This window comes from Globicephala melas, chromosome 4 (assembly GCF_963455315.2).
Source record: "Globicephala melas chromosome 4, mGloMel1.2, whole genome shotgun sequence".
Taxonomy (NCBI): Eukaryota; Metazoa; Chordata; class Mammalia; order Artiodactyla; family Delphinidae; genus Globicephala; species Globicephala melas.
Genome location: NC_083317.1, coordinates 71,948,507 through 71,968,423, shown reverse-complemented (window position 1 = coordinate 71,968,423; position 19,917 = coordinate 71,948,507). Strand labels below are relative to the sequence as shown.

Below are 19,917 nucleotides of genomic sequence, written 5' to 3'. Positions count from 1 at the left end.
TTTCTTGGTTGTTTCAAGTGGGAAAGTAAATCTGGTCCCTGTTCTCCAACTTGGCCAAGGCAGAAGCCCTAACACATTTTGATTGAGTGAAACTCACGATTCCAAAAACACTGTATTTCCAGAGCACAGGAAGAAATGGTGACTGGGGGTTAAAAAATAGGTGGAAGCTTATCATGTATGCATTTTTACACCCCCTGAATTTTGAATCATGAGAATGTAATTACCTACTCAAAAACAAACTTAAGTAAATAAAACAGGTGAAGAAATTGGCCTAAACCACAATTAGAAATGAACCGCCATCATAAATGACTCTAAGCGTATCCATTTTGTCTTTTAGAAATTCATATATAGATTATAATCCTATGAATTAAGACAGTGTTCCCCAAAAATTCTTAACAGGAATCACTTGAGTCATTAACAGATTTTGGGGTCCAATATGAACTGCTGAATTAAACGTTCCCAGGCAGACAATAACCTGCACAGGTGATTCTTATCAAAGTTAGCGAAACCCTTAACTAAGGAGTAAGATTTATTTCCCAAAAGAACGACAACTTTGCAATCAGACAATCCTGGATTCATTTTCTTGGCTTTTCCATTTGCCTATGTGATCCTGGATAAGTTATTTGGCCTCTCTGTGCCTGTTTCCTTAACTATAGAATGCAATCTTTCCAAGGTTGTTATAAGATTAATCTATGTAAAGGGTGTGGGACATAGTCTTTCTTATAATGCTTAATTTTACCTTGCTTCCTTTAAAAAAAAAAAGAAGATATTTGTCATTCAGATATCCAATAAATATTTGTTTTGTTTCCTCCCATACCCAAATTATACAGGTGTTGGGGTATATGTCAATTTAACAAAGTTGTTGTTGAAGCAGTATTTATTAACTATTAATCTTCTCAAACAGAAGCTTTAACAACATCAGTTTAGTTGGCTTACTACTGACAAGTATGACAGGTATCACTCACTTTATAAAGAATACTCCCGTCCTATCTTTAAAAGGTTACTTTATACACTTTAAAAAAATCAATACAAAAGTACTACAATGTTGTCTTACCTATTTTGCCTTAATCCAAATTATAGCATCCCTACAATAATTTCTCTCTCAAAAAAAATCCCTCTAACACTTGTACCTCTGTTATGTTTCTCTCTCGTAATGAAGCCAACTCATACGGATCCACAAAAAGTCCTGTCGGGATGTACTGTTTAATTAAGAGTCGGCAGGTCTGTAAGTCCTCAATGCTCTCTCCAAATTTCACTTTTATTAACAGGTCTCTGTAAGACAAGTATGTTTAAAGTAAATATCTTCATTCATTTTTTAAATGAGCTAGTATAACGTTATATTCAAGTTAGTAGAAATACTATATTTCAAATTACTTTTTCAAAACAAGATTATATCAAGTCAAATGAAATATTTATATCACATCAGAACCACTCATTAGATCTTTCATAAATTCATGTCATAAGCCATAATATAGTATTAGTGTGAAAACAGACAAAGATCAATGGAAAGGGATGGAGTCCAGAAACAGACACACACTTTTTAAAATAAAGGTGCCAATATAATTTGATGGGGATAAGATTGTCTTTTCAGCAAATGGTACTGAAACAACTGTGTATTTATATAAAAAAAACTGAATCTTGACCTCTACCTCATACCATCCTACAAATATTAATTTGAAATAGATTATAAACCTAAATGGATAATTGTCCTGGCATTCTGTCTGGAGGCCCATTCTGGACCAAGTGCAGGGAAGAAGATCCAAAGCACAGTGGTTTTGCTTAAGTGAGAAAACAGAGACAGAAGATAAGGGAGGCTTAAGTAGCTAGAAGTCACAGTGCTATTTCCAGAAAGGAAGGAACTTCGTAGAAAGAGTTCTAGAAGTCAGAAACGGAGTCCCCTTGAGTTTTTGTTGAATACTAAAATAAGCGTGAGTAAGATGTAACTCCACAAGACTAGACAAAGAATTACAAGGGAAGTGAAAGATGAGAAATTCTGAAATTTCGCAGAGGGTGGGGAGACACTGCATTCCAACCAACCAAAGTGTAGAGACCAAAGGGCTCAGCAGAGATTCCCACAGAGATAGAAATAGAATGGTGGTTGCCTGGGGCAGGGGGAAGGGAAGAATGGGGAGTTATTGTTAAGAGGCACAGAGTTTCAGTTTTGCAACATGAAGAGATTTATGGATGGATAGTAGTGATGGTAACACAACAATGTGAATGTCCTTAATATCACTGAAGTGTACAATTAAAAACAGTTAAGATGGCAAATTTTATGTTACGGACATTTTACCACAATTAAAATAAATAATAATGTAAAAAATATATGACTGGCTGTTCAGAGCAAAAGTAACAATAATATATGGTAGTGTTTATAACATAAGCAAAACATGTAAAGTTAATAAAAGTATAGCAAGAATAGCATAAAGGGGAGGAGAAAGAAGTGAACTATTCTGATATAAGATTCATATATTATTCATGGTATACAATAATATTATTTGAAGGTAGACTATGATAAGTTAAAATTGTAAACCCTGAAGCAAACAATTTTTTAAAAAGAGAGAGGTATAGTTAATAAGCCAAAAACGGAGATAAAATGGAATGATTAAAAAATATTCCATTTATTCAAAATAAGGCAGAAAAAATAAAAAAGATTAGATGGGACAAATAGAAAAAAACACAGAAAAAAAGTAGCAAGATGGATAGATTTAAACCAAACCAACCAAATCTATATTTACATTAAAAGTAAATAGTCTAATCACTCCAATTAGAATGTAGAGATTGACAGACTGGATAAAATATCAACACTTAACTATATGCTGTCTACAAGAAACGTTAAGTATAAACACAGATAAAAGTAGAAGGATGGGAAAATGTATGCAAATGTTAATAACAATAAATATGGAGTGGCTATATTAATACTTAAAAAGTGGACTTCAGGGGCTTCCCTGGTGGCGCAGTGATTGAGAGTCCGCCTGCCGATGCGGGGGGCGCGGGTTCGTGCCCCGGTCTGGGAGGATCCTGCGTGCCGCGGAGCGGCTGGGCCCGTGAACCGTGGCCGCTGGGCCTGCGCGTCCGGAGCCTGTGCTCCTCGGCGGGAGAGGCCGCGGCAGTGAGAGGCCCGCGTACCACAAAAAAAAAAAAGTGGACTTCAGGACAAGGAATATTGTCAGGGATAAAGAAGGACATTACACAAAAATAAAAGGGTCAATCATCAAGAAAATATGATAATCCTAAATGTACTTTATGCACCTAAAAACAGAGCTTCAAAGTATTCATGTATTTTACTTCTTAGCAAAAACTGGTTGAACTACAAGGATAAACAGACAAATCCACAATTAGAGAAAAAGATTTTGACGCCCTTCTCTCCGTAATGGATAGAACAAGTAGAGAGAAAATCAGTAAGGATACAGAAGGCATGGACAACCTTCAATTTAGTTGATCTAATTAACATTTACAGATCACACTCAGTGCATAAGAAAAACTATACGCTGGGCAATAAGTATAGAAGTTTAAAAGAACTGAAATCATGCAGAATATGGTCTCTAACCACATGGAATTAAATTGGAAATCAACAGGAGGAGGAGACACCGCCTCCACCAAAGCCACAGCTTCAGCTTCTCTCTTGTCCTTCGGGCTATGCCTAGGATCTGCTGCCAGGTAGCTTCAGCCCCACAGCCCTGCATGTGTGGTCTCAGGTTCCTTTAGTTCCAGAAAGAGAAAAATTGACACTTCGCATCCTGGAAACTGATCTAAGAGACTGAAATTAGGGACTTCTTTCAAATTTAAACATGGCTAATCAAGGAGCAACAAGACCCACCAGGCCAAACACTGGAAATAAAATACAGTACACTGATACAAACTAGTACTTCTGGGAGAGCCTGCTGTTGGCATGTCAAACCTGGTGCTTCGTATTGTGAAGGACCACTTTCATGAATTTCAAGAGAGTACCACCTGGGCTGTTTTTTGTTTTGTTTTGTTGTTTTTTTTGCGGTACGCGGACCTCTCACTGTTGTGGCCTCTCCCGTTGCATAGCACAGGCTCTGGACGCGCAGCCTCAGCGGCCATGGCTCACGGGCTCTGCCGCTCCGCGGCCTGTGGGATCTTCCCGGACCAGGGCACGAACCTGTGTCCCCTGCATCGGCAGGCGGACTTTCAGCCACTGCGCCACCAGGGAAGCCCCAAGAATTCTAATTTTGATGGAGTATAGTTTATCAAACTTTTTCTTTTGTGGTTCATGGCTTTTGTGTCCTGTGTAAGAAATCCTTGTCTATTCCAGGATCATGGAAATTTTCTTTTAGAAGTGTTATATGGAGTATGATCCATTTTGAATTAATTTTTTTATATACTGTTAGGTAGGGGTTGAGGTTAATTTTCCATATGGATATCCAGTTTATCCAGCATCATTTGGTGAAAGGACTATTCTTTCCTCATCAAATTACCTTGACACATTTGTTGACAATTAATTACCTTATATGTGAGGATCTATTTGTGTACTGTATTCAAACTATGGCCCATAGGCCAAATCCTGCTCATTTTGTACACCCTTGAGCTAAAAATGATTTTTACACTTTTAAAGGTTGTTTTTTAAAAAGGCAAAGAAAAATATTCAACAGAAGCCTTATATGACTCACAAAGCCTAAATAATTTTACTGTTAGGACCTTTACAGAAAATGTTTGCCAACCCCTGATCTGTATGTTCTGTAATGTACTATTTTGATAATAGTTGTAGCTTGATGCTACATCTTCAAGTCAGGAAGTCTGAGTCCTTCACCTTTTTTTTTGAAAGTTGTTTTGGTTATTCTAGACCCTTTGCATTTTCATATAACTTTTGAAATCAACTTGTAGATTTCTTCAAAAAAGCTTCATAAAATTTTGGTTGGGATTCTGTTGAAACTCTAGATCAATTTGTACAGAACTGATATGTTAATATTAATGAATGTTCCAATGCATGAATATAGTATTTCCATCTGTTTAGCTTTTATCAGTTTATCTTTTTTTTTTTTTTTTTGCGGTACGCGGGCCTCTCACTGTTGTGGCCTCTCCCGTTGCGTTGCGGAGCACAGGCTCATTTTTAGCTCAAGGGCGTACAAAATGAGCAGGATTTGGCCTATGGGCCATAGTTTGAATACAGTACACAAATAGATCCTCACATATAAGGTAATTAATTTTCAACAAATGTGTCAAGGTAATTTGATGAGGAAAGAATAGTCCTTTCACCAAATGATGCTGGATAAACTGGATATCCATATGGAAAATTAACCTCAACCCCTACCTAACAGTATATAAAAAAATTAATTCAAAATGGATCATACTCCATATAACACTTCTAAAAGAAAATTTCCATGATCCTGGAATAGACAAGGATTTCTTACACAGGACACAAAAGCCATGAACCACAAAAGAAAAAGTTTGATAAACTATACTCCATCAAAATTAGAATTCTTGGGGCTTCCCTGGTGGCACAGTGGTTGAGAGTCCGCCTGCTGATGCAGGGGACACAGGTTCGTGCCCTGGTCCGGGAAGATCCCACATGCCGTGGAGCGGCTGGGCCCATGAGCCATGGCCGCTGAGCCTGCGCGTCTGGAGCATGTGCTCCACAACGGGAAAGGCCTCGACAGTGAGAGGCCCGTGTACCGCAAAAAAAAAAAAAATTAGAATTCTTAAAACTTGATAATAAAATAACAAACAACCCAGTTTAAAAATGGACAAAAGACTAAGACACTTCACAAGTCAGAAAGAGAAAGACAAATACAATATGATATCACTTATATGTGGAATCTAAAATATGACATAAATGAACCTACCTACAAAACAGAAACAGACTCACAGACATAGAGAACAGATTTGTAGTTGCCAAGGGGAAGGGATGGACTGGGAGTATGGAGTTAGCAGATGCAAACTATTACATATAGAATAGATAAACAACAAGGTCCTACTGTATAGCACAGGGAACTATATTCAATATCCTCAGATAAACATAATGGAAAAGAACATAAAAAAGAATGTATACGTATGTATAACTGAATCACTTTCCTGTACAGCAGAAATTAACACAACACTGCAAATCAGCTATACTTCAATTAAAAAAAAAAGACTAAAACACTTCACAAAGGAAGATATACTAGTGGACAATAAGCACACAAAAAGATGCTCAATATCATTACTCATCAGGGAAATACAAATTAAAATTACAATGAGATACCACTACACATGCACCAGAAAGTCTAAAATTAAAAAGACTGACCATATCAAGTGCTGGCAAGGACGTGGCTGGCAAGTTCTGTTTCATAATGTATGAAACAGAACTCTCATACGTTACTGATGAGAATGTAAAACAGCAAAACCACTTTGGAAACCAGTTTGGCAGTTTCTTAAAAAGTTCAACATTTATCTATCATATATCCAGCAATTCTGTTTATTGATATTTACCCAAAATTAATGAAAACATGTCCACGCCAAGACTTGTACACAACTGCTCATTAGAGCTTTATTTACCATAGCCCCAAACTAGGAACAACTCCGATGCCATAGATATGTGAATGAATAAACAAATTTCAGTACTCTGCAACAAAAAGAACAAATTACTACCATACAGAACATCGTTAAATCTCACTGACATGATGCTGAGTGAAAGAAGCCAGATATCAAAAACTACATACTGTATGATTTCATTTATATAAAATTCCAGAAAATCTATCTAGTAACAGAAGTAGATCAGTGATTGTCTGAGTGTGGGTATGGGTGAGGGAGAATAACTGCAAGTAGCACATGAGTATTTTTGGAGATGATGAAAATGTTCTATATTTTGACTGGTTACATGGTTACATGGGTGTATATAGTTGTCAAACTCAATGAAGTTTATTTAAAAAAACCACTATGGGGGCTTTCCTGGTGGTGCAGTGGTTAAGAATCCACCTGCCAATGCAGAGGACACAGGTTCAATCCCTGGTGGGGGAAGATCCCACATGCCGCGGAGCAACTAAGCCTGTGTGCCACAACTACCAAGCCTGCACTCTACAGCCCGCGAGCCACAACTACTGAGCCCGTGTGCCACAACTACTGAAGCCCACGTGCCTAGGGCCTGTGCTTCGCAACAAGAGAAGCCACTGCAATGAGAAGCCGGCACACCGCCAACGAAGAGTAGCCCCTGCTTGCCACAACTAAAGAAATTAACCCGCGTGCAGCAACGAAGACCCAATGCAGTCAAAACTAAATTAATTAATTTAAAAAAAACACTATGAAATAGTACTATTATAATTCCTATTTTACCTGTAAGAAAACAAAGCACTAGGATAAAATACCCACGTTACTCTCTTCATAGAAAAATTATCATCTCCAACTTAAAAAGTATGGGGAAACGTTTTCAGGCTTTGTGTATGATATTAGTTTCTGGTTCTCAGATAATCAATAAATTTATATGAACTCATTGCTCTAGGAACACAGCAGAAATTCCAAGAATTAAATATCAAGAGCAGCTATCTCTATAGATACTTTTTGCTTTTATTCTTTAAAGTAGTCTGAGGTAATTTTACATATAGCAGTTTATTTTCCTAATAATTTGCATTCACTGAAAGAATTCTGAATAGTTTCTATGGCATTGTTATATTCTATTTTTGCCCCAAAATATCATTTCTAGTGATGCAAAAGCTAATCACAGAATATAAAAATCAATTAAATCCAAAAGTTGTGTATATACATGTGAGTAAACAAAAATATTTTCCCTCTTTCAAGAAAAGAAAGAGGGAAAGGAAAGCAAAGCACAGAGAGACTAAGTAACTCAGCCAAGAGCTAAGATTCAAACTCCAATAGTTATACTCTAGAGCCCAAATTGTTAGCCACTATTTCATTCTGCCTCTATAAAATATCAAGAGCAGCTATCTACCTATCTATATATATATATATATATACATACATTGCTTTAATTCTTCTAAATATATTCTAAAGTAGACTATATCTATTATCTCTTTTCTTCTGGATACTATATATGTATTTGTGAACATGTAATATCTTATCATCAGAAAAAGCACATATATTTAAAAAGACAGAGACTCTTCAGGACCTCCCTCCAAGATGAATTCAACCAATTAACCAAAACATGTCCGATGTATTTGTTAATCTTTCTGAAGTTATTCACCTGTGTTACCTTTCAGTTCACATTCTTCATCTTGTTCTCAAATATAACACGTAAATTTCATCAAAAGACTTACAGAAAATCAGATATACTATAGCTGTAGCATTCCTCTGATCCACCTGTCCAGTAACTCTATAAAAGAAATAAGCTTGTAATAAAGCTTATTCATGCAAGTCCCCAGAAACCAACAGTTTCTATTCTGTGTTCACAAACCATCGTTTTAGTAATCTGGCCTAGAATTTTGCCCAGAATCTACAATAACTAACTTCCAGATCATCCAAAGATGACAAACAGAAGTTCAGCAATGGTTTAAGCAAGTTCTCCTACTGCAATGAGATATAATTCATCAGAGAGGGGAGACTCTAAACTCATTTATATTCATTAAGGCCCTTTTGTGTAGTTAATTCCCTTACATTTTCTGCACTTCAGTTTCCTACTACCAATAACCACTTGGCCCTTTCCAGAGTGGGATTAATTCTTCTTGACCAAGAAGACAGAAATAAGAGGGGCTAACAAATTCTACTTTCTATGATATGTTAATATTTCTTCATCTACCCTCTCAAGACTATACCTGCTCTAAACATAACTAAAAAAGCCTTTTTAAAAAATGATTGTCGGCATTTTCTGAAGGTCTCAAATAACTCTGAGATTTCTAGTTTCTGAAGCTATTCTTATGGGTTCTGTCACTCTTCACTGTTGGTTTTATATCCTGCTTTTTATCCTCAGTACTTAGAGTTGGACAGCTACTTTTGTTGTCACGATAGTCTCTTCAGTTACTTCTTTCTTCCTTATTGGAATCAGTTATCTCCCATTCCTCTTGGAAATACGTTCCAATTATGTTAAAGAGAGAAGCTATATAATTGGCATAATTACCCTGATATTGCTTAAAATGTGTCTGGAACTCTGTCAAAAACTCCTTTCAGAAGTGAATTCCCTCCCAAAATCAGTTTTATACTTTATAGTCACACCTCCTCTTTGAAATTGTACTGCCCAGATTGATCACCTATCTCATTATTAATAATAATAGCTGGGCTTCCCTGGTGGTGCAGTGGTTGAGAGTCCGCCTGCCGATGTAGGGGACACGGGTTCATGCCCCGGTCCGTGAAGACCCCACATGCCACGGAGCAGCTGGGCTCGTGAGCCATGGCCCCTGAGCCTGCGCGTCCAGAGCCTGTGCTCCGCAACGGGAGAGGCCACAACAGTGAGAGGCCCGCGTACCGCAAAAAAAAAAAAAATAATAATAATAATAATAGCTAACATTTCCTGGGTATGTGCTATGTGACAAGCACTACATTAAGGAGCTTTCCATATATTCTCCGATCTAATCATCACAACCCTAATAAGGAAATACTATCATTGTCCACCTTTATCAGTAAGGTAGCAGTGACTTAAGTAACTTGACTAAGGCCACACAGATACTAAATAATAGAGCTACATTTTGAGCCCAAATTTATCTGAATTAAAAACAAACAAACAGAAAAAACAAGTTCTTTCTACTACACCTTCTAGCCATTCACTTGTAGGCTAACGTTGAAGAGTGAGGAGAGTGAGTTGTTTTAGTTTAAGGTGACTTATAAAATGAAGGGATTTAAAAAATATATGTATCAGAATTTATAAGTCAAATATCTGATAATAATTTCAAAGTGACCACCTTGAGAAGCTTTAAAGTTTGGGAATTTCTTATGGAACAGTTTCCACAACATTTTACCAGTCTTTTAAATATCTTTAATACTGGCAAATATTCATTTTTGAGGATAGTTTCTTCTTTGGAAATAGTTTGGTCTTTGGAACCAAGTCTTGTAAATTAGAAATAGTGATTTTGGGTGGTATAATATCTTAGTACTTGAGAGTGTGGCTTGGAGTATGATAGTTATAAATTTGAATCAGAGCTCTACCACCCTAACCTCTACACAATTATTTAAATTCCCTGAGCCCTAGTCCCTCATCTGAAATACAAGAAAGGTATCATCTATCTTACAACCACTGTGAAGATTAAACGGAATACTGTATATATAGCGTCTGGCTATATAAATATATAATAGATATGTGTAGTAAATAATAAATGTTTGTTTTCTCCTTCTCTTCTCCACTGTTATTTTAATCATTATTTCAAACTATGAATCACATTATCTGTCACTTATAACTTTAAGAAGGCAAGTAATTTTTTTTCAGTATATCCATTTTTCAACTATTGATTTTTTGCTTTAAATTACATTGAAACAGTATTTTGATGTAAGTGTAAGTCAATGGGCAACTTACCTGTGGAAACCATCTTTCAAAACTTCTTGCCTCAAAATAATTTCAGAACAAGTGGCCCTTATGCCTATAAGCATGAAAAGATTTTTTTAAACAAAATAAGCACTCAAAGAAAGAATATTTAAATAATCAGAAAATAATAGTTTGAATAGGCTTTAATTGTCTGGAAAATCTAACCAACCTAAAAACAAAACAAAAACTTTTAAAACTTAAGCAATTTGAGCTACATATAAATCTATTTCTAGTATAGCATAGGGGTTAAAAGTCTTGACTTTGGAGTTGGATTGGCTAGTTTCAAACCCCAGTCTGTCTATTAACAGCTGTGTGACTTTGGGCAATATAGTTTCTCTCTCTACTAGTTGTCATGAGAATTTAATATATGTAGAAGCACTTAGAACAGGTTCAACCATATAGCAAGCACTCTATATAAGTGTTCGCTATTTATATTACTTTATTCAGGTGATCCCAGGACACCAAAAACAACAGAATGGCCAAAGAGCCAGGAAACCTCAATTTTAATCCTAGCTAACTGAAACTGAGTATCACATACAAACTGGTAACTTCTATATTCTACCATCCTCACATAGAAAAAACTGAGAGGATGGTACACTATGCCTTGTGGAGACACTGAAAGAGTTTAAAGAAACAACAAAAACTGGAGGCTTTTGAAAGGTTCAAAGGGCTCCTTTATAAACGTACAATAACCAGAAATCTCACTATACTGACTCCATGCAGAATTCAGACATTAAAACTGTTACTCAGTGTCAGTTTCATAAAGTTAAAAATTCAGCTACTAATGACCACCAACTCTGCCCAGGCACTTTGCTATGGAATTTTACTCCATTTTCAAAAGCTGGAAGTGTGTGGGAAGAATATTAAAACAAACATACAGAAAAACCATACACTACTGTATGTTGCTAAGTCCATTAGATGTATTCCTGAGAAGATCCAAAAAAAAAAAAAAAACATGACAGGGAGATGGAAACATTTGGAATATACTAGGGAAGGAAGGAAAAAAGTATGAAAGACAACATTTATTAAATAATACCTATATGACAGATTCTCTACTTGGGGCTTTCACATGTATTTTAACTTTCACAGTCTAGCTAAACAGGCAGGCAATATTATTGCCTTTTGTACACAGGAGGAAACTAACTTATAAACAGTTACTGTTTAGGCCACACATCTAGGTAAGTAACTGATTAGAAGCAAGATCTGCCCAACTTTTAAAGCCTAAGGCATTTCCACTCTCCTAGCTATTTAAAGAAATCCTTAATTGCTTTGGAGAAGCACATATCATCTTTTCCCAAGCAACTTACAGAATATCCCTTGCATAAATCAAGATATTTCTTCAATGTTTAACTTTAATAGAGGTGGGGGTAAGGGTTTATATCTGCCTATAAATTAATTAGAAAAAAAGGTCAGATTAATAGGCTTAAAGTCTATCAGGATATACACTAGAGAATAGTAAATTTCATTCATCTTGGGATAGTAGAAAAGTTAATTTACGAACAGTATTGCAAATACTAGATTATTTATGATTTTTAAGGCAAAGGTACCATTTTCTTTCTTTTTTTTTGTAATATTTATTTATTTAGCTGTGTCGGGTCTTAGTTATGGCACACGGGACCTTCGTTGCGGCATGCAGGAACTCGCCTCGCGTCGCGTGGGTTTCTCTCTAGTTGTGGTGCGCGGGCTCAGTAGTTGCAGCATGGGGGATTAGTTGCCCCGGGGCATGTGGGATCTTAGTTCCCTAACCAGGGATCCAACCCAAGTCCCCTGCATTGGAAGGTGGATTCTTAACCACCGGACCACCAGGGAAGTCCTCAAAGTACCATTTTCAAAGTGAATTTGTTGCATCTGAATGCACCTTCAAGATTTTTCCTCTTAAATATTACCTTAGTTGGTTATTGCGGCCTGAACTGGCTCTGGCAATTGACCCCTTTTTAATCACAAAATGTCAGTGCTGGAAGTCTTCAGATACAAGTCCAGTTGTTTAAAAATTCTTTTTGGCCTAGTAATCCTTTCTTCAAATAAATTTGGGAACTTAATATGTAAACACAAAAGCAGAACTGCACTGACTGACAGATACTAGTCTCATATCCTCGTTTTAAAGACAGAGAAACTCACCTGATTTGTACTGACTTTCCTTTCCCTATCAAACGTTGTCACTTTACTGTAATTACTACTGCACTGTATACAACTCCCCCTACTGCAATGCAAGCTCCACGAGGGCTGGATCCACAGCGCCTAGCACAGCACTTCTGCCCACGGACTCGGGCCCAAAGAAGTGAATCAACTCGCTTGCCCAGCCCTGAGTCATAAAGAAACCCTAGCCCAATCTAGTCCATTATCAAAAATGTTTGTAAAACGAAACTAGTCTTCCTCCACTTTCCACGTCCCCCGAGGACAACACACACTATGTATTCTAGATTGGGGTTCGCACACCTCATAGGGCGCTTAGACTTTGCTGGCTCCGTAGTGGTCAGAAGCTTCACGCATTCCAAGAGCATCCCAAGACGCTTCACGTCTGTACTTTACAATTTTTTTTTTTTTTTTTTTTTTTTTTTGCGGTTTGCGGGCCTCTCACTGTTGTGGCTTCTGCCGTTGGGGAGCACAGGCTCCGGACGCGCAAGCCCAGCGGCCATGGCTCACGGGCCCAGTCGCTCCGCGGCATGTGGGATCCTCCCAGACCGGGGCACGAACAAAGTCCTACTTTCCAGAGAACCAGGAGCAGCCACAAAGCAATGAAGACGGGGGTCGGGGCGGGGGGAGTAGCAGGAAGCTTGCGGCCTTTGTTTTTAACCTCCTGCAGCTCACCCTACAGCTCTAGGGTCGCGAGAAGTACCTCTGTTAAGCGCGGAAGGGAGAGTACTGGGGAGCCTGGAGTGCTCCCCACCCTCTCGGCCCTAAACCCCGCCCTCACCCCTGAAGCCCCGCCCTTCCCCTTACCAGCGTCGGTGGGTGTGGTGTTGAAGGCTATGGCTGGCGAGCAGGTGAGTCCAGCCACCTCCCAGAGGAGCAGCCAGGCCACCGCCCGGACGGCCACGGCCGGGATAGCCAGGACGCCGGAGAACGCGCGCCCCAGAAGAGCGCGCGGGGACAAACTGCGGTCGGAGGAACCTGCACACGCCTCACACCGCTCCTAGAGCGCGCTGTCACGGAGTTAGAGACCGGGACGGAAGACTCAATGCGCGCACGCCAGCGGTCCAGCAGTTACCCTGCTCCCCGCATCCCCGGCCCCCGAAAGTTCCGGCGTCAAGGAGGCCGCGATCCCGCCCCCTCGTCGCCCCGCCCCTCGCACTCCCGGTCGGGGGTGGAGCGAGGAGCGGCGGAAGCGCCGTGACGTGTGCCAGGGCAGTTGCTCTAGGGACCGCTCCGCGGGACCCCAGCATGACTCTGAGCTCCGCGCGGTGTCCTGGGGATAGCCTAGCCCAGCTCCTGGCGTCCACCTCCACTTCCAGGTATTTGCCGATGTGGGCCTCCTGCCGGGGTATTCACCCCACGGTGCGGAGCTGTGGCTGTCGCCTCTTTCTGCTGCGCCAGGCTGCGCCTGGCCTCAAAGTCGAGTGCTCCTAGGTGTCCTACGGTTAGTGGAAACACCCCCTCACGGAGATTTTAGACGTTGACCTGCAGAAGATGCATTTTATGTACTTCTCTATGGGTAAGAAAGTCAGTCTTGCACTAGTGGGGGCGTGGATAGGGAGAGGATCGTCTACCTGATGGCAAAATCCGTACACTTTAGGTGCTGTGGGGATGCTTGGCAAGATTATGCAGGTCACTGATCCTTGAGGAGAAAAGTATTAATGTCTAGGAAGAAGTGCTGGGTAAATGTGTCGTCTGTCTTCATGAATTGAATATGTAAGCAGAGCTGGAGAGTATCCAATGCAGATTGGAACAGAGCGGAGGGCTCTAGGATGGATGTCTTAAAGAGGAAAGATGTCAGAAGATACTACCTAAAACTGAAGATAGCAGTATAAGCATACTGTTAAGAAATATGAAGATAAATTTTGGAAGAAACATTTAAAAGAAACTCGTTACCTATGGAGAGGGGAAGGGGAGAGGACAACAGTTTTTTGTTATAAACCTCATAGAATTATGTTACATTTTAAACAGCATACAAACATTACTTTAATAAAAATAAAAGTTTAGTTTTAAAAAGAAAGAAAAGAGTGTAGTCAAACTACATTATTGAGCATCACTTGCATATATCATTTATTAATACAGCCATTTGCTTGAGTGTATGGAATTTGTATTGTGCTCAGTAGGATCTTCTAGAAAGTTTACTAACAACAAATTTTAGTGAGGTGAACTGGGAGTAGTATTTGTTTAAAAAAAAAAAAAAGAAGAGGTGGAGTGGGATCATGGCATCAGATCAGAGGCAGAGCACAGTAATTTGATAACAGTTTTTTATATATTGGGTTGGCCAAAAAGTTCCCTTGGTTTCTAAGTAAAAATAAAAGACACATTTTTCAAAAAAATATTTATTTATTTTGGCTGCACCAGATCTTCATTGAGGCACGTAGGCACTCTTAGTTGCTGCATGCGGACTCCTAGTTACGGCATGCATGCAGGATCTAGTTCCCCAACCGGGGAACAAACCCAGGCCTCCTGCATCAGGAGTGCAGAGTCTTACCCACTGGACCACAAGGGAAATCCCACATTTTTCATTTTTCATTTCTAGCAAGAACTTTATTGAACAACGTATTCACCATTTTGTTCCACCACTTTCTGCCATTTTTCAGGCAACTCAATAATTCCATCTTCCCAAAACTTTTTATCCTTTTGAGCAAAGAACTGTTCTAGGTGCCTTTTACAGTCTTCCAGAGAATTGAAATTTTTTCCATTAAGAGACTTTTGTAAAGACCGAAATAAATGGAAATCCGAAGGTGCAATGTCTAGTGAATATATTGGATGAATCAGAACTTCCCAGCCAAGCTGTAACAGTTTTTGCCTGGTCATCAAAGAAACATGCAGTCTTGCGTTATCCTGATGGAAGATTATGCATTTTCTGTTGACTAATTCCGGATACTTTTTGTCGAGTGCTGCTTTGAGTTGGTCTAATTGGGAGCAGTACTTGTTGGAATTAATCGTTTGGTTTTGCAGAAGGAGCTCATAATAGAGGATTCCCTTCCAATCCCACCATATACACAACATCACCTTCTTTGGATGAAGATCAGCCTTTGGTGTGGTTGGTGGTGGTTCATTTCGCTTGCCCCACCATCTCTTCTGTTCCACATTATTGTACAGTATCCACTTTTCATCGCCCGTCACAATTTGTTTTAAAAACGGAACGTTTTCATTACGTTTAAGTAGAGAATCGCATTCGGAAATACGGTCAAGAAGGTTTTTTTCTCTTAACTTACGTGGAACCCAAACATCAAAGCGATGAACATAACCAAGCTGGTGCAAATGATTTTCAATGCTTGATTTGGATATTTTGAGTATGTTGGCTATCTCCCACATGGTATAATGTTGATTGTTCTCAATTAATGTCTCGATTTGATGGCTATCAATTTCAACTTGTGTACCCGACCGTGGAGCATCATCCAGCGAGGAATCTCCAGCACGAAACTTGGCAAACCACTTTTGACACGTTCAATCAGTCATAGCACCTTCTCCAGACAATGCACAAATCTTTTTTTGCGTTTCAGTTGTGTTTTTACCTTTCTTGAAATAATAAAGCGTAATATGCCGAAAATGTTGTTTTTTCCCCCTATTTTCTATATTAAAACAGCTACACAAAAATTCACCAATTTTAACGTACACTGATATGACAGCTGTCACAATACAGTCTAACAAAACTGTTTCAAATGAAGTTAAAGACAACTAAGCGCTACTAGAGCCAGCTTATGGAACGAATGAACTTTTTAGCCAACACAGTATGATCCATTTCCTAAGAGTAAAAATTCTCACATCCAATAGGAAGGGGTGAATAATATAGATTATGGTATATGCATAGGACAAAACATTTGCAGTCATAAAAATTTGCATTTTAGAAAGACATTTAATGGCAAAATTACATAGGTTGTTAAATTTAAAAGGCAGGACTTAAAAAAGAATGAAATAATGCCATTTGCACCTACATGATGAACCTAGAGAGTATCATACTACGTGAAGTAAGTCAGAAAGAGAAAGACAAATACCATATCGTATCACTTATATGTGGAATCTAAAATATTACACAAATGAACTTATCTACAAAACAGAAACAGACTCACAGACATAGAGAATGGACTTGTGGTTGCCACGGGGGAGGGGGCATAGGAGAGGGATGGATTGGGAGTTTGGGATCAGCAGATGTAAACTATCATATATAGAATGGATAAACAAGGTCCTACTGTATAGCACAGGGAACTATATTCAGTATCCTGTGATAAACCATAATGGAAAAGCATATGAAAAAGAATATATGTATTTATATTTATTACTGAATCACTTTGCTGTGTAGCAGAAATTAACACAACATTGTAAGTCAACTATATGTCCGTAAAATAAAATTTTATAAAAATTTAAAAGGTAGGAAATAGTATGTATGATATAAAAACATACTATAGCTAAAAAACAAACCAAAAAAAAAAAAAGAAACCAAACACAAACAAGCAAAAAACTATGCCTAGAAAGACTGGAAGGAATCAGGGATGATTATTTTGTATGTCTCTTCCTCCCCCTTCCCCACTCCCATCCCAGTTTTCTACAATGAACATGTATTAAGTAACCATGTTCCTAGTGATTCTCTAACAGAACTGAATTTATGAAGATATCATCCCTATGCTGCTTTACCTCCAGGTTCTTTGACATTTGCAAATCTTTCTGAGAATATCATAGTCACATCTAAAGCAGTCCCTATAATTAAGTATATTTTGGCATTGAGAGCAGGGAAGGGAAGAGGGAATGGAAAGTATTAACCTTTAAAATGGTTGTTTCACCAAAAAAAAAAAAAAATGGTTGTTTCAAATACTGTATGCTAACATACATATATGGAATCTTAATAAACGGTACTGATGAACCTAGTGGCAGGGCAGGAATAAAGACGCAGACATAGAGAACAGACTTGAGGGCGCAGCAGGGGAAGGGGAAGCTGGGATGAAGTGAGAGAGTAGCACTGACCTATGTACACTACCAAATGTAAAATGGATGGCTAGTGGGAAGCTGCTGCATAGCACAGGGAGATCAGCTGACACTGATGACCTAGAGGGGTGGGATAGGGAGGGTGGGAGGGAGACGCAAGAGGGAGGGGATATGGGGATATATGTATACATATAGCTGATTCACTTTGTGGTACAGCAGAAACTAATACATTGTAAAACAATTGGACTCCAATAAAGATTAAAAAATAATAAATAAATAAAATGTTTCTTGTAACTGAAAAAAACATCATGTAGTGAGACAAATAAGTTGAAATAAAAGCCATGTAAGCTTTATTGCCTCAAATATGTGGAGGCTGATTATTGCCTTGTTTGATCAGACTTCTAAACTGTGAACACTTCGAGGATGTACAGGGGCTGTGTCTTCTATTAACACATTGAATTAAACAATGGAATACCTACTACAGTCCAGATATTGTGCTGGGGATATTGTGGTGAACAGTGGATATGTTCCCTGCCCTCATGGAGCATATAGAATAGAAGGAAAAGAAAAGTGATAAAGTAAGTAGTTACAAAAAACTCAATGAGTAGAATGATTGGGGAAGTACAAAGGAGAGAGGTCTGGTCTAGTGAACCCCTCAGGACATAATATGTAAGATTAAAAACCTCTTAGTACCTTGACATAGAGGGTGCTTGTACATACTTGTTTAATTGGTAAACAAAAAAGATCCTGTAAGTTGATTCTTGGGCTGACTCAGAGGTTTATATACAGTCTTTGGTTAAGAGTACAGTACACGAAGAGATCCAAACTGAACTGCATTTCTAGGTTCATGTGTGAACAAATCTACACCCCTCAATGAACCAGGGACTCTATAGACTAAAGATAACCTGGGGCCAAACTGAACTTTCCAGGTAGCTCTTGAAATACTGAGCTTGAGCTGACTATGCATCTCCAGAACTGGAGTAGATTCAGATCTGCTGGGGAGGAAAAGTAGAGGAGAATGTGATTTAGCCAACACTTAATTTTTTTCCCCTTTAGCAGGAAGTCATTATGCGACTAACACATTTTCATCAGATTTCCTCTGATTTACCGTGAAGTGTATGTGAGAATGATGTGCACTGCCAAGAAATGTGGAATTAGGTTCCAGCCTCCGGCTGTTATCTTAATCTATGAGAATGAAATGAAGGGGAAAAGTCGCCAGCGCATCATGCCTGTCCGAAACTTTTCAAAGTATTCAGGTATCTTATGTTTTATCTTGCCTCCTATCTTAAATATTCGCTGAGTCAGTTTATAAGAACGATTTGAGTCTCATGTAATGGAATGACATGGACTTCAGAGTTAGACCGACCAAGGTTCAAGTCGTGACTGTCAGGGTAGGTATGAAATCTTGGCTAAATTACTTAATCTTGGTGAGCATCAGTTTCCTAATCTGTAAAAGGAAATTGATAATCCCACCCTTTGAGATCTGCAGTGTGGGTTAAATGAGATAGCATTATTCAGTAATATTAATTCCCTTCTCTCCCTCCAAATGTGTTTATTAGTTGTAATCTTGATATTTTCTTGGTACCAGTACTAATATCTAAAGCTGTAAAACTACTTTTCTTCTCAGATGTTTTCTCCAGTTGAAAGTATTTAACATCTCCTCAAAGTGATTTTAAGTTACAGAAATAAAAAATATATCCCTCCTTCCCCCATCACACTCAAAGCTGTATATAAAGAAATAGTTCTGTAAAATAGTTCATTCCCAAAAGCCAGTTAGCTACTTGACTATAATGACAGGTAATGGTTTCAGTAACTTGTGGTACCTGAATAGTCTGTGGTGTTGCGTGTGGTATAATAGTTTTGTTTCTCCCTCCTAGATTGCAGCAGAGCTGCTGAACAATTAAAGAATAATCCACGACACAAGGGTTACCTGGAACAGGTATCCCTGAAGCAACTGGAGAAGTTATTCAGTTTTTTACGAGGTTACTTGTGGGGGCAGAGTTTGGCAGAAACAATGGAACAAATTCAGCGGGAAACAACCATTGATCCTGAGGAAGACCTGAACAAACTAGATGACAAGGAACTTGCCAAAAGGAAGAGCATCATGGATGAACTTTTTGAGAAAAATCAGAAGAAGAAGGATGATCCAAATTTTGTTTATGACATTGAAGTGGAGTTCCCACAGGATGAACAACTACAGTCCTGTGGCTGGGACACAGAGTCAGCTGACGAGTCCTGATAACCAAAAACTAAAAAAAAAAAATTATTGGGTAGCAGAAAATCCATGTTTATACAAGACCATAGATTGGTTGTAGAAAAATCTGTAAAGAACACTATGCATATTGGGTCATGTTTGGATTGACCATGTTACTTTTCAAAACCAAGATATGTAGAGCATCTACTATGTAGGTGCATATGGAATATAGGGAAAACAATATATGAATCTGCCTTTAAGGAGC

The 19,917-nt window shown here is 38.6% G+C and overlaps 2 protein-coding genes across 5 annotated transcripts in view; one reads left to right on the top strand and one right to left on the bottom strand.

Annotated features, from left to right (window-relative positions):
* PIGX (phosphatidylinositol glycan anchor biosynthesis class X) overlaps nt 1-13,782 on the bottom strand; it is a 27,433-nt gene extending 13,651 nt beyond the window's left edge. Inside the window, exons 1-4 of the mRNA XM_060297508.1 lie at nt 13,588-13,782; nt 13,340-13,532; nt 10,391-10,454; nt 1,131-1,272 (exon numbers count right to left, since the gene is read on the bottom strand). Of these exons, the coding sequence (XP_060153491.1) occupies nt 1,131-1,272; nt 10,391-10,454; nt 13,340-13,532; nt 13,588-13,782 (594 nt within the window). The remainder of the gene's footprint in view (nt 1-1,130; nt 1,273-10,390; nt 10,455-13,339; nt 13,533-13,587) is intronic.
* CEP19 (centrosomal protein 19) lies at nt 13,362-19,917 on the top strand. 4 transcript variants are annotated; one of them, XM_030859812.2, is made up of 3 exons: nt 13,362-13,851; nt 18,518-18,714; nt 19,336-19,917. In XM_030859812.2, exons 2-3 carry the CDS (start codon nt 18,585-18,587, stop codon nt 19,695-19,697), a joined length of 492 nt encoding a protein of 163 aa, XP_030715672.1. In that variant the 5' UTR covers nt 13,362-13,851; nt 18,518-18,584; the 3' UTR covers nt 19,698-19,917. The 4 variants fall into 4 exon arrangements, with proteins under 4 accessions (XP_030715672.1, XP_030715657.1, XP_060154211.1 ...); XM_030859797.2 differs by having other exon boundaries at nt 18,515-18,714; XM_060298228.1 differs by having other exon boundaries at nt 13,362-14,051.